Source organism: Microtus ochrogaster, chromosome 18 (assembly GCF_000317375.1).
Source record: "Microtus ochrogaster isolate Prairie Vole_2 chromosome 18, MicOch1.0, whole genome shotgun sequence".
Lineage (NCBI taxonomy): Eukaryota > Metazoa > Chordata > Mammalia > Rodentia > Cricetidae > Microtus > Microtus ochrogaster.
In genome coordinates, this window is record NC_022020.1 from 61,033,809 (window position 1) to 61,048,824 (window position 15,016).

General features: G+C 37.6%; 1 protein-coding gene across 4 annotated transcripts in view; it reads left to right on the forward strand.

The window, feature by feature from the left end:
- Pias2 (protein inhibitor of activated STAT 2) overlaps window positions 1-15,016 on the forward strand; it is a 69,674-nt gene that overhangs the window by 19,313 nt on the left and 35,345 nt on the right. For 2 of the 4 annotated variants that reach the window (XM_005356284.2, XM_026783444.1), the window contains exons 2-3: window positions 4,413-4,887; window positions 11,113-11,197. In XM_005356284.2, coding sequence (XP_005356341.1) covers window positions 4,416-4,887; window positions 11,113-11,197 — 557 coding nt within the window. In that variant the 5' untranslated portion in view covers window positions 4,413-4,415. Of the gene's footprint in view, window positions 1-4,412; window positions 4,888-11,112; window positions 11,198-15,016 lie in introns of those variants that run through there. The other 2 variants (XM_026783445.1, XM_005356286.2) reach the window with 1 other exon arrangement.

Below are 15,016 nucleotides of genomic sequence, written 5' to 3' on the forward strand. Positions count from 1 at the left end.
ATTTCCTGAATGTTTTGTGATGAGAATTTGTACAGGCTTTGCTGTTTTCTTTGATCAGTGCGTTTATTTTCTCTATGGTGTCCTCAGAATCTGAGATTCTTTCTTCTATCTCTTGTATTCTATTGATTATGCTTGTTTCTGTAGGCTCTGCTCGTTTACCTAGATTTTCCATATCCAGCTGTTCCTCAGTTTGTGTTTTCTTCCTTTTTTCGATTTCAGTTTTCAGTTCTTGAACTGTTTCCATTACCTGTTTGATAGTATTTGTACATCCCTATCTGGGATGAGAGACACCTGTTTCTGTCTCTCATGAAAGACAGAAAAGGTTGTGTCACACATAACCCCCACTTGCTGAAGTTTTATCAATATTTTACATAGTTCAGCATCTTTTTCATTTCCCTCCCTTCCTTTCTTCTTCAAGACAGGGTTACTCTGTTTATCAGCTCTGGCTGTCCTGGAACTCTGTAGGCCAGGCTGACCTCAAACTCACGAAGATCTTCCTGCTTTTGCCTCCCAAGTACTGGGATTAAAGACTTGCGCCACCAATGCCTGGCCCATGTTTATTTAAAATAGAGAGTCTCTCTGCTATACATCAGTTCCCCTGTAAGAATGAGACGATTACTGTGTGTGCAAAAATGTGCTTAATATTAACTTTACAGTTTCTTGACCAGTCCAGGAAATAGGATTTCTTCTTTTCCTTGGAGGTTTGGCAGGATTTACTCACTAAACTGCCTGGTCTGTGTATGTTATAGATGGAGGTGGGAGACAAAATATCACTCACTACCTCTTAGTGAATCAGATGACATATTTTACGTTTTTCTAGTAAAGTACTTTTATCCCTTTTTCCCTTCTTCAGACAGTGTACATGTAAGCAATTGTTCTATCTCCAGCTTGACTCTGTCCTGTGGTGTGTGTGTGTGTGTGTGTGTGTGTGTGTGTGTGTGTGTGTGTGTGCGTGTACATGACATACTCTATAGCTCACCCTGTTACCTTGGATCTTGAGATTATACTCTTGCTTCAACTTTCTCAATGTTGGAGTATTAGGCATGAATCCTTGAAAAGTTCTTGTTGCATGTACTTTTTTCTTTAAGGAAGAGTAGCTTTCAAATTTACTGTCCTCCTGCCTCAATCTCTATATTACAAGGATAGCGGGTATGTATCACCATGCTCAGTTTCTTTTATCATCATCATCATCATCATCATCATCATCATCATCATGACTATCATCACTTTGTTTTTGATATAGGGTCTCTATGTATTTTTGCTGTGGTAGAACTAGATAAGAAGACCTTGAACTCAGAGAGGTCTTCAGCTTCAGCATCTGGAGTGCTGGGATTTAAAGCAATGTGTCATCATGCCTGGCCTTTTTATCATTCATAATAATATGCATTTGTTTACTTTTTTGTTCTTGGGTTTGACTTCATTTTGTCTTCTAGTTAATTGCTTTTGCTTTATCCTTCAATCCCTCTGCTTTTGGGTTGATTTTGATACCATTTGTTTCTTGAACTATTTTCTATAATCATAGATAAACATTTAGAGAGATGTCTACAGCTGTGGGTTTTATAGATGTTGTAATCTAGTATGTTGTTTTGTAAAGGTTTACTTTTACTTTATGTGTTCGTGCTTTGTATGTGCATCAATTTCTAATCAACTAGAATTTACCTAAATTTCAGACTTTTTGTTAGTTCTGTCTCATACTTAATTAACACTCGGGAAGTTTCAAGAAAACAGTGTATTGATGATTACAGGTAACTAGAATATTTTCCTACTTAATGAGATATTTTTAATGTGATGCGTCTAACTTATCTTCATATACACTACAGCTTTAAAATTTTCTATAGTTTGTTTTTAACGGAATGTGATTAGATTGGATTATAGGATTATATTCCTAGTTTTAGCTTTGTATTTTGTGGCTTTTGGTTTTTGAGATAGGGTCTGGTCTGTATATAACCCCGGAACTCACCTTGTAAACCAGGGTGGCCTTAAATTCACAGAGATCCACCTGCCTGCCTCCTTTTTCTTTTCTTTTCTTTTTTTTTTTTTGGTATTGCAGATTGAAACCAGGGTCTTGTGAATAGGACTTTAAGGGCCTTGCTATTGAGTTATCCCTAGTTCTGTGCATCTTTAAAAAACGAACAAAATCAAATATTTTTCTGTAGAGAAATTATTTTTTTCAGAGCAAGTAGAAGCTAAATACATACTAAAAGCTAGACTTTGGGAGCAAGTAGCGTAGAATAAGAATAAAAAGCTAACAAAAATCAGCTTAAAAGAGTATACTAAAGATACACACATCAAACAATGGTGAAGAAAAATAGCCAAAAATCCATTCTTGAGCTACTATCACAGCAGGCTAACCTTACCCCTTGAGGCCTGTGATGACTTGATTACACTCCCTTCCCAATGTACCTGGATGAAAGTTGGTGCTAAAACCAATTTAAAAAAGATAGCATCTTTTAAAAAGTCCTATTTTTAACTACACAGATATGTAAATAGCTATGTGTGTATTAGTGCAGGTGTCTGCAGAGAGAGATCTCCTGTGACCTGCTTGATGTGTGTGCTGAGAATTGAACCCTTATCCTCTGAAGAGCAGCCAGTGCTCTTAATTACCAAACCATGTCTAAGAATCCAGGGTTCTGAGTCTTGGTCCCTGTCGCATGTATGTAGACTTCAGGTTCCAGGTTTTCCACTGGGTCTCCTAGACCCTTACACCATTGTCTTTGCAGAATTTTCAATGTAAATACTATCGTGTACAATTCAGAGTCCTGTGATTCCACATTCTTATTTCTAAGCTCTTATCCCTGTCGTCTTTTTAGTTGGTACTTCCTTTCCCCCGGGGTTAAGAGCTTTAGTCTTGCAAGAAAGGAATCCAGGCCGTCTCATGCCTAACTGATGAGGTAGGATAGGAAAGACCCCAAGCCACAGAGAGACGAGGGTCTCCAGAGAGTAGGTTTTGGATGGGTGGCTTCAGGTCTCTTCCTTTCTCTTGAAGATGTGTGCCACAGGTAAATCTCACCTCTGTGCTTTACCTCTTGTTCAGATTTGACTGAGCATTACTTCATAGCTAGACCTAAAAGGTAGCAGAGCTTTAGAGTAGTTACTAGATTTAGTGACTGAATAGTTGAGATATGTAAAGCAGGAATTGCTTATTGTTTGTTTTACATTCAAGTATGAATCAGTAAGTATATGAGATTACTCTTGATTTTTAAGAAGTCTATCTACTCTGCTCCTTACTTGGTAGAGATCTTATTCTCATTTGAATACCAAGTTGGAATTTTTAATCATTTTTGAAGGATGACTGTTAAATAGGATGTATGTGATTTTTAGTCTTAACGTTTTATTTTTTTGTTTATTTTTGTATTTTGAGACAGAATTTCTCTGTGTAGCCCTGACTATCCTGGAACTAACTTTGTAGACCAGGCTGGCCTTGAACTCACAGAGATCTGCCTGCTTCTTTATTGACTGATTTATTGACTGAGATTTCTGTCCTGCCTGGTACCACAGCTGATAAGCCCCAAAGAAACTCAGAGAGGTCTACATTAATTATAAACTGGTTGACTTGTTAGACCAGGCTTCTTATAACTCGTATTAGCCTTTAATTCTTGTCAGTGTTAGCCATGTGGCTTGGTACCTTTCATCAGTGAGACATTCTCATCTTGCTTCCTCTGTGTCTGGGTGACAACTGCAGACTGAATCTTTCCTCTTCCCAGAATTCTGCTGTTCTTGTCCTGCCTTTACTTCTTGCCTGGCTACTGGCCAATCAGCCTTTTATTAAGCCAGTACAAGAAACAAATGTTTACAGGGTAAAACCATTGTTCCACAGCACTTCATCCTCCCAAGTGCCAGGATTAAATGTATGCGTCATCAGTCTAGCTTATTCTTAATATTTTAAAGTTTCTTTAAAAAATATTTTGTCTGTTCCTTAATATTTGAATATGGGTTAAAAGTGCATTGGCTTTGGATACCAGTTACAGCTGGATTTTGTAGATTTACTAAGCAACACTAAAAGTTTTATCTTACATAAAAATCCAGCTTGTTGTTTGTTTAATTAGTGAACAATTTTGTACAAATACTGTTTTATATTATGACGTCTCAGTTTTGAAAAAGAACATTGTCATTGGCTAAAATGAGCGAAGAAGCAAATAGGGATTTATAGTGGAGCATAGTCTGACAATAAGATGTTTATTAAAACCAAGAGTAGGTTTCCAACATAAAGAGAAAAATCAAAATCTGATTTAACATAACTCAAATGGAAGTTTCAAGTGAAGATAACTTTTTGAATCTTAGTATTCTAAGTGGTGTGGTATATGTAAATATTGATTACTATCAGGAAAAATCTTGTTTTACAGTATGATTTAATGGGTTTTTAAAAATATACTTGATGATTTGTCTTTTTTTCTCTTTTTCTTCCCTTTTAGAATATGGTTTCTAGTTTTAGGGTTTCTGAGTTACAAGTGTTACTAGGCTTTGCTGGACGGAATAAAAGTGGGCGCAAACATGACCTCCTGATGAGGGCGTTGCATTTGTTGAAGAGTGGCTGCAGCCCTGCGGTTCAGATTAAAATTCGAGAATTATATAGACGCCGATACCCACGGACACTTGAAGGACTTTCTGATTTATCCACAATCAAATCATCAGTTTTCAGTTTGGATGGTAGTTCATCACCAGTAGAACCTGACTTGGCTGTGGCTGGAATCCACTCGTTGCCTTCTACTTCAATTACACCTCATTCACCATCATCTCCTGTTGGTTCTGTGCTGCTTCAGGACACTAAGCCCACATTTGAGATGCAGCAGCCATCTCCTCCCATTCCTCCTGTCCATCCTGATGTGCAGTTAAAAAACCTGCCTTTTTATGATGTCCTTGATGTTCTCATCAAGCCCACAAGTTTAGGTAAGTATTAAGAAAAATTGCTTTATAATTAAACAATGTTTTAAAGAAATCAGCCTCCAACTATTTATTAATGATTTTCTATTAATACCTTAAAAATAATACCAAGGGTTGGTAAAATGGCTCATGGGGTAAAGACTTTTGCTGCCCAGTCTGAGAGTCTGAACTTAGTTACCAAGACCCGCAGGGTGAGAGGAGAGAACCTATTCCTGGAACACGTTCTCTGATCCTGCATATGCATATCACAGCTTGCACGCTCTTACAGATAAATAAATGCTACAAATATTAAAGAGAGCTGATAGCCACGCATGGTGGTCTTCAGTAACCCAAGAGATCTTTGGGTTTGAGGCCTGTCAGGATTGCATAGTAAGTCCTTATCTCAAAAGCAAAAACAAAATCGCTCCCTATCCCCAAAATCAAGGGACTAGGGAGATAGATGCCCTGGTGCATAAAAGCAGTAAGCTTGAGGACCGAGTGTGAATACCTAGAACCCATATAGATCTAGACTTGATGACACATGCTTCTGTAATCTCAGTGTTCCTACAGGGAAATGGGAAATGGAGACAGAAAATCTTAGACATACACACACATGACTTATACCAGAGGTATTGCTCTAACTTATATGCCCTTGCCCACATTGGCACATGTGAATGTAGATAAATGTTGAAAAAAATACAAAAAAAAAATCAGGCATGTTTCCTATGCCTATAGTCCCAGTACTTGGGAAACTGAGACAAGAGGGTTGCTGAGAATGTGGCCAGCCTGGGATACATAGTACTGGCCCTATAGAGATTCTCACCAGGACAGTCTCTTAGTGCTTTTGGAAGTGTAGATTCTGTCTTTAGATTATAGTTGGTCTGTTACCTTGGTGCCATCAGAAGTCTGGTGTACATTTACAGTTTTTGCTCACTTAGAATATTTTAGTATATGAAATGTCAGGCACTATTCCTACAGTTCTATATACATATCGTCTTTGAGCATTTTACTTATATTTCTGAGTATATATATTTATGAAAGATTTAAAAATGCCTAGATGAAAAGTTGAGCCCAAGAGCATGAATATTTAAATTTTTGATGTTCAGTGAAGTTTAGTAACAGCTTCAAAGGCTTTGTGCTAATTTATTTTTTCTAACAGCATGTGTTTGTATTGTTTTTCTTGGTTCCTCACATTGTATTACTGTTTTTTAAATCCTTGATAATCTCAAAGATTGTCATGTTAGTAGGTTAGCTTCTTTTCATATCTTTTAAGTCTTTCATATTAGGATATGCTCAGTAAGCTCCTGAGTATGATCAAACGAATATAAAGTGATATACTCATTAATGTTAAATCCATTAAAATGAATGGCTTAAATTATTTGAATAAAAACACAAACATATCTTAATAATTCAGATAATTAATGAATATTAATTTGGAGGTGGCCATGTAGTCTAATCGTAGGAAAGGTAGAAGAAATATGAGATGACTTTATGGAGAATGTTATATAGTTTAGGAGTCATTAATAGGGAAAAAGGAAAAGCAAAGCCGGGCAAGGTATACATTCCTATAATTTGGGAGGCTGAGGCAAAAGGACTACACAGCAAGACATGTCAGAGAGGGCGTGTCAAACTGTAGCAGGGTCCTGGACTGGAACTTAGGGTTCAAGGACTTCTCTAGCATGTGTGAGGCCCTAAATTTGATCCCCAGAACTGAAAAGTGAGCAGATCAGAGTAACAACTGAGTATGTAGTTATGATCAAGTACTATAAATTATGCTCAGATTTTGTATTGCCCTAGCTAATGGGGAATTCAATTAAGCTTTCTTATAGAGACTTGAGGAAACTTGTAATGACACACACACACACAATTGGAATTTATGTCAAGAAAGGAGAGAGCTTTTACTAATCAAAGAAGTTGAAATTGTAGTGGATAATTGTAAAACCAAATAATGAAGAAAGTAAATAGGCTTCAGGAGGCTTGTGAAGTATAGGTTTGCTAGGAAAAGAGCCAAGATTGTTGTTGATGGAGGGCTGTATCGAATGGAATTTAGACATGGCTTATTCAGACTTGGGAGCCTATAGCAGAGGAATGGTGATGGAGCTCATGCTGAAGAGGACTAACTCCACACATGTTCCCATGGGAACTTGATGGCGTGGTAGACATGAGCAGTGATGTCAGTAAGAATGGGCAGTGACAGGGAAGAAGACGTCAAACAACAGGACTCTGGAAGATAAAGAATACCGAAGTCAAGATTTGGACTTCTGGGAATTGGACTATTAGTAGCTATTTCCTTCTTTCATAATTCTGACGTCATTTCACTATTTTTCAGATACAAGAAATCTCAGTTCTTTGACCTCTTTAGTTGACTTTTTTAGTGGTTGGTTATTAATAGAGTGATGACATCTGTTGTTTGGAAGAACCAAATTATCAAAAATATAATTTGATATTTTGATAGCATTTGATAATATAATGGCCTTATTTTCTCCAGTTACCATTGTATGTAAATATTAGCCTTTGTGCATCTTTATAAACTTTTGAACTTTAATACCACCTTTTATTTCAAGCAGTGTTTTGTTTTATTTTCCTCAGCTGGTTTTTCGAGACACGACTTTGCTGTAGCTATTGTCCTGGACCTAACTCTTGTAGACCAGGCTGGCCTCGAACTCACAGAAATCAGCCTGCCTCTGCCTCCCAAGTGCTGGCATTAAAGGCTTAGCCACAACCACCCGGCTTTCAGAGTGTATTCTCGTGTGACTCATCAGCATTCCATCTCTGTTTCCTTTCACCTTGTGAAACTGAATCTCTGAGCCCATAGAGCTGTCATTCTCCATTTCTCCTCCAGTTTCTGACAGCCACATTTCTGCCTTCTTATCTGATTTTCACTATAAGTACCTCATGTGAGATAATACAGTATGGCTTTTTGCTACTTGACTTATTTCACAGTTAATATAATGTCCTCCACGCTTGTCCTTAGCACTTGAAGGACTGTATAATACTGCCTTTTTCTTGTCCACTTCTGTCTGGACATGGGGTTGCTTTCACAGTTTAGCTGTTATGAATAATAATACTTTCATGAACATGACAGTAAGTATCTATCCAAAAGTAGAATTGTTATATCATATGGTAATTGTTTTTAATTTTTAGGCAACTACGGTACTGTTTTCCACAACAAGTACACTTTCTTGCTCTGCTGTGAACTCAGATGTGTGTGAGAAATGTTCTGGTTTTTGGGAGGAGTGCTTTATTTTGGATAGTAGCCAACACAGTGGATATAAAGTAGCATAGAATTAAAGTTTTCACTTGGATTTCTCTAATTAGGAGTAGTAATTGAGAACTTTTCATGTGATTATTAGCTATTTGGTACATTGTTTGGAGAAAAGTTTTTTTTTCAAATTCTTTGCCTAGTTTTGAATTGGGCTACTTTTATTTTTATTGTTGAATTTTAGGAGGACCTCACCATGTCTTCTTTCTAACACCCATTTACTTTTGATTCAGAGATACAATCTAATAAAGAAAAAAGAGTGATCTTTGATGACAGGTGCAGTGATTGATGGGGATGGAAGCCAAGCACTGTCTTAGATGATGTATACATTAGTTCACTCACTATTTCAGGTTAGCCTAAACTGAGCCACAAATCTACCTATCAGACTTTAAAATTTTTTAAAGTTTTATGTCCGTGTACCATATGCATACCTGTTGCTCATGGTGGCTAGAAGAGGCCATTGGATCCCCTGGAATTGGAGTTACAGATTATTGAACCTCTATGTAGATGCTGGGAATTTAACCCCCGTCCTTTGGAAGACCAACTAGTGCTCTTAACTGATAGCCATCTCTTCAGCCCCTAATGAAACTAATTATTACATCTCTTTACAAACCACTTCCAACCTGAGTACAACTTCTAGAGAGCAGTCTTGACCAAAATACAAGCCAGCTTAATACAATATGTCAATATAATACTTCCAGAGAATGGACTGGGATGGCTTAATAGACTTTATATTTTATTTAGAATATTTAACAAGGTATGTTAAGATGCTAATTTTTTATCTATAAATATTTTACCAAGCCAGAGTCATTATTATCAAGTAGGTGGCAAAATGCATATAACAGACAATAGCTTTTTTTGTTGAAATTTTTCATTTATTTACTTATTTTGAGACAAGGGTCTCACAATGTAGCCCTGGCCTTGAACTCACAGAGTTCTGTTTGCCTCTGCCTTTGAGTATTAAAGGTGTCCACCATCTGGCCCAAATTTTACTTTTTTTGAGTGCATGCGGGTATCATCAAAGTGAGAAGGAGGTCTTGGACCTTTTGGAACTGATGTGGATGTTAAAAGTCTAACTTTGGTCCTCTGTAAGAACATCTAGCACTCTTAACAACTGTACCATCTTGACAGATCCCTCATTTCCCTCCCTCCCTCCCTCCTCCCTCTCTCTCTCCCTCCCTCCCTCTCTCCCTCTCTCCTTCCCTCTCAAGGACTCAATACAGATTACCAGAAATATACACCTTCACATGTGTTTCACATTTGGTTTATAAAACAGTCATAAAAAGTCAAAAAAATTCTCATTAATTGAGAAAGATTTAAACTTTTATGTTGTGTGTGTGTGTGTGTTTGCACACGTGCGTGCACACACCTCATTTTTACTTTGTTGTTTTTTGGGCACTCTGCACTTGTGTTATATGTTTCAGACTTATGACTAGAGAAACCCAGTGCTTATACTGTTAAATAAGATGGAAAACACTGTATGTGTTTACTTGGTTCACTTTGTTTGTGATAGTGATTAGGCTTAGGGCCTTGTGTGTACTAAGCAATCATTTTATAGCCTCTAATCACTTTGTGGTCACTTGCAATACCATAATATGGGTTATTGTATTAGATTTGATAGTTAAGAGGTCGTGGATGAACTTAACAATTAACAGAGGAAAAGGGAAAACCATACAAAAGGGACAGAAGAGCAAGAAGGAACTGAGGAAGTGGGACCTCTTACTTTGTTTTATGTCCTGTAATTATATCGTGTAATGTAAAGCTGCTTCACATGTAATGTTTAAACAGCCCCTCTCTTTCCTCATTTTAGAGATAGTCTGAGAAAATATGAATTAGCATTATTATATTTCTAAGAAGCATAAATTCTGCAATAAGGTGTGCATGCTTTTTACTCAGTAAGTTAGTAATTTTCTTGGTTTGGTATGACTGACAGGGAGGGCCTTTTGGCCTTAGACATTTTAGTTGTCACCTTGTTCATGATCTGGGATAATTACAACACTAACATACAGAAGTTACTTTTGCTTTCTCTTGGGTGATGTTGCAGTATTTTATGGTCAATTCCCCTTCCTATGTGTCAGTGGGCTCTGTTATTTATTTATTTTTGGACAGGGCCTCTGTAGCATTGAACTCAGTATATGGCCCAAGGTGGCTTTGAACTCAGGATCTTCTTGCCTCAGCCTCGTGAGTGCTAAGATTACAGCCATGTGCCTCTTTGCCTATAATGAACATTAGAACATCAGTGAATAATGAATTCAGCAGTATTGACATGTTACAGTTCTTCGTGAAGTTATCAGTACATTTTAGCTTTTAATAATATAGTTTAACAGTGTGACTTTGCCATGTGATTATTTTTTATAAGCAATTTTAAGGTTATCTTTTATAAGCAATAAATGCTATTTACCACATTTACCTAAAGTTCTGAAAATTTGGATTTTCTTTTGTTGTGAGTAATTAAAGTACTGAAATAGGAAACAACAAAGAAATTACTCAAAACATCAGTTTTTTTTTTTTTTTTTTGGTTTTTCGAGACAGGGTTTCTCTGTAGCTTTGGAGCCTGTCCTGGAACTCCCTTGGTAGACCAGGCTGGCCTCGAACTCACAGAGATCCTCCTGCCTCTGCCTCCCGAGTGCTGGGATTACAGGCGTGCGCCACCACCGCCCGGCTAAACATCAGTTTTTTGTATTGCATTACTGGGAGAGAGTTTTTCTGACTCTCATGAGATAGTCTGGAATGAAATGTCATCTTGAATGATTTTATTGTATTTTTGACATCACGATATAGTTAATGTTTTAGAATACTGAATGATCAAGTATTTAAAAGTAAGCTCATTTAGATAACTACTTAGAATTAAATATGAATGCAGTTTCACACAATACTGAAGTTTAGAGTGTTAAATTTAACCTTGAACATTCCAGGATTTAGCCAACGCTTTCTCAAGTTCCTGGTTATTTCAGGTGCTTATCTGCTAATAATTTTTTTTCCATCCTCAGTTCAAAGCAGTATTCAACGGTTTCAAGAGAAGTTTTTTATTTTTGCTTTGACACCTCAGCAAGTTAGAGAGATATGCATATCAAGGTAAGAGGAATATTTTAAATACATTTTCTCTCAAAGGTTATGTGTGTATCTTCTAGAGTTATCTTAATAACTGGGTGAGTTAAATAGAAGTTTATTCCAAGATTGAGATATTGATGTTTTGTTACTCCAAAAGCCTTTCCTTGGGGCTTATACATTTCCTGTGTCACACATGAATTTTTTCTGTTGTAATACATTCCACTATGCAACATGGCAGTGTCATGATACCATGTCTGTTACCTTAAGAATTTTAATTGCATCGATGATGACAATTACAAATACAGTCATTGTGAGTGAAGACTTCAATGTATAAACTTTGGGGACTCACATTTCAGTCTATAAAGGTTGACTATTACTTTTTTTTTAAAAAAAAACTTATACATTTATTTGTGTGTGTGTGTTTGTGGCAAATGCCATGGTACATGTGTGATGTCAGAATATTAAGAATTCAAATTAGTTCTCTTCTGTTATGTGGCTTCAGGAACTGAACTCAGATCGTTAGGCTTAGAATTGAGTGCCTTTGCCACTGAGCCATGTTGCCAAGTCCCAATTGGACTATTTCTTAACTCATATGAGTTAGTTTGACAAAGATTAGTCAAGTAGTAGATACTGTATATTAGAAAATGTTGTAACCTTTGAATTAAACCTCAAGTATCTTTTAGTCACATATGCCAGAATATTTTTTTGTTTTATTTGTATTTCTGGTGCTTGGAAACAAACGTTGGAACTTCTGTGTGCTGGTCAAAGGCTCCTATCACCCTCAATATTTCAAAGGGAAATTTTATTACAAATAGGACAGCATAATAAAAGATCTTGTGAAAATTGGGCATGGTGGATCATGCCTGTGAGCCTAGTTCTCCAGAGGTAGAGGCAAGAAGATCAGAAATTCAAGGCCAACTTTGGCTACTGGAGATTCTCTTTCAGAGTAAAAATGAACTTTATAATAGCCCAAAGATAAAGTAACTAAACAAACATTTTTGAGACTAAATGTGAATAACATTAATGATTCTTGGTTAAGAACAAAAGCTGAACTGGGCATGGTGGCACTTGTCTTTAATCCCAGCACTCAGGAGACAGATCTCTTGTGAGTTGAAGGCCAACCTGATCTACATACTGACACTTTGTCTTAAAAAGAAAAGTACTGGCCAGGTTTATGTCAACTTGACACAGGCTAGAGTCATTTTGGAAGAGGGAACTCAAAAGTCCCACTAGATTGGACTAAGGGTTTCTGTGGTAAAACACCATGACTAAGCCAGCTTTAAAAGGGTCTTGTTTATGTTTCAGAGGTTTAGTCAGTGATCATAGTGATCATCATGGCAGGAAGCATGTAGTCACTGGAGCAGAAACTGGTAGCCTGATTTGTAGGCAGAGAGATTGGAGGAGGAAGAGAGGAAGAGGGAGACAGACACAGGGTCTTGAAATCTCTAAGGTCACCCCTTGTGACACACCTTCTCCAACAAGGCCACACCCACTCTGACAGCAATGTATATGCTGGATCCTTTCATGGTTCATGAGCATGCCGCCCATTAAACCTTGTTATGAAGTGGGCACATTACCCATCCGACGTGAGGAAAAAAAAAGTTGTATGCTGAAATAAACCCTTTCCTCCTCAGATTGTTAGGGTCATGATATTTATCAGTACAAAGAAACCCTAAGACCACAAACCAGTAAAACCACAAAACCCAGAATAGTTCAGGGAAAAACTAGCTGTGCAGTCACCCTCCCTGGCCTAAATATTAAATACCCCCAATCAGGAGAAATACTGTTGTTAATCTTGTCAGTTTTGGACAGAAAAAAGAGGTCCTGTGGCATTTAATGTAGGTGAAAAGAAACTCAAAGTCATTTTCTTTCTCTGCAAAAATGCACTTAAGAGATAAAAGAGAAAGAGAAGCCAAGTCTGTAGTATGATCATTTCCAGCTAAAGAGGGAGTCATTTTGCAGGTCCTCGGGAAATGCACAATGGTTCAGAGCTTGCTGCTCTTGCAGAGAACCCAGGTTTAGTCCGTAGCTCTCACCAGGTTTGCAACCAGCTGCAATTCCAGTTCCAGGGTTCTGATGCCTTACAAGCATACAAGTAGTACACTACATAAGTGCTGGCAAAATACTCAGAAAAACAACCTTTTCTAAAAGGGTGAGAAAAGTAGACAGTTGTTTTTGCTGTTAATACATTATTCATGGCCTTTTTCTTTCCCTTGTGGCACTAGGGAACCTCAGAGGTGGCTAAGCAAGTGCTCTATTGCAGGGCAGCACTAGTAGCCACCAAAACTGCCTTCTTAAAAGACTGAGCATTAGAGAACTGAGGGTTCACAGGTTAAATTATGTCCTGGGGCCATCGGGAAAACTAGAGGGAAAATTTGAAATCAAATGAGAGGTCTTTTATTACCTCTTCCTTAAGAATGTTTTTGAGATGTTAGCATGAGTTTTTTTTTTTTTTAAAGAGAAAAGATACTGTAGCAAGTAACTTTGGGAAATTCTGTGCTTAACATACATGTATTTATAGACAGATATTTCAGTCCTTATTATGTAAGTGTGCATTGTTGAGCTTCTAAGTGATTATATCCACCTAACATTTGAAAGTGTGTAGATTTGATGATTAATCATAGTGTTTTAATTAAAATTACATAATGTTTTTTGTTGTTTGTTTTTTTGGTTTTTCAAGACAGGGTTTGTCCTGGCTGTCCGAGAACGCTATAGACTAGGCTGGCCTCAAACTCATAAAGATCTACCTGCATCTGCTTCCCAAGTGGGATTAAAGGCATGTGCCACCACCGCCTGACAAAATTAAATATCTTAAAAAAAACCTCAAGATTTTATAATCTATAAAGTTTGAGGTTTCACAGGGTAATGTTTACATAAATAAACTGGTTTGTAATAGTTTTGAGATATTACTAAGCCAACAAAGAAAAAAAATACATTTTATATAAAAATGTATCATTAACATCTATCTAGTGATAAATCTTTGCTTAAAGTCAACACTGAGTGATTGCTAGGGACAAGGCGAGATATGGAATGACATAATCACTTTTTCACATCTGGTTACGGTCTTGTTGTTTGTTTTGTTTTTTGAGTCATAGTTTCTCCATGTAGTCCTAGCTGTTGTGGGGAAGTCACTCTGTAGACCAGACTGACCTTGAACTCACAGAAATCTACCTGTCTCTGCCTCTTAAATGTTGGGATTAATGGCAGATTGCAGTCTTGTTAATGAACTGAATTATTTAAATAAAATTTCCATTGGCACTGCAAGGTGTTATATTAAAAAAACTAATTTAGTCATGGCTGTGAGGAGATACGATCACTGTTAATCTTTGTGTCTTAGGAAGCTTTACTGAGTTAGTATGTGTGTGTGTGTGCCTGCATGTGCACAGTTGTAAGTTGTTGCAAGCTACTTGAGCTATCTCTCCAGCCCCCAGTAACCATGTAATCAAAAAAAATCTGTTTTTTTGTTTTTTTTTTTTTTCTTCCCTTTGGTGTTTAAAAACCTGTGTTGCAGGACTTCTTTGTATTTTGTCATCTGCAGCTCCTCTCACCTGTGTTCTGTGCCCTCCCTCTCTTGGCTGGGCCGTGGCTTCCAGTCTTCTCTCCTCTCCTCTCCTGGCTGGGCCGTGGCTTCCAGTCTTCTCTCCTCTCTTCTCTTGGCTGGGGCGTGGCTTCCAGTCTTCTCTCCTCCTCTCTTTGCTGGGGCGTGGCTTCCAGTCTTCTCTCCTCTCCTCCTTTCCTGGCTGGGGCTTGGCTTCCAGTCTTCTCTCCTCTCCTCCAGCGCTGTGCATTTTGTGCCTTTCTGCAGTCGCCAAGTTCCCATCAGTCTGTCTCTGGTTGAGAATC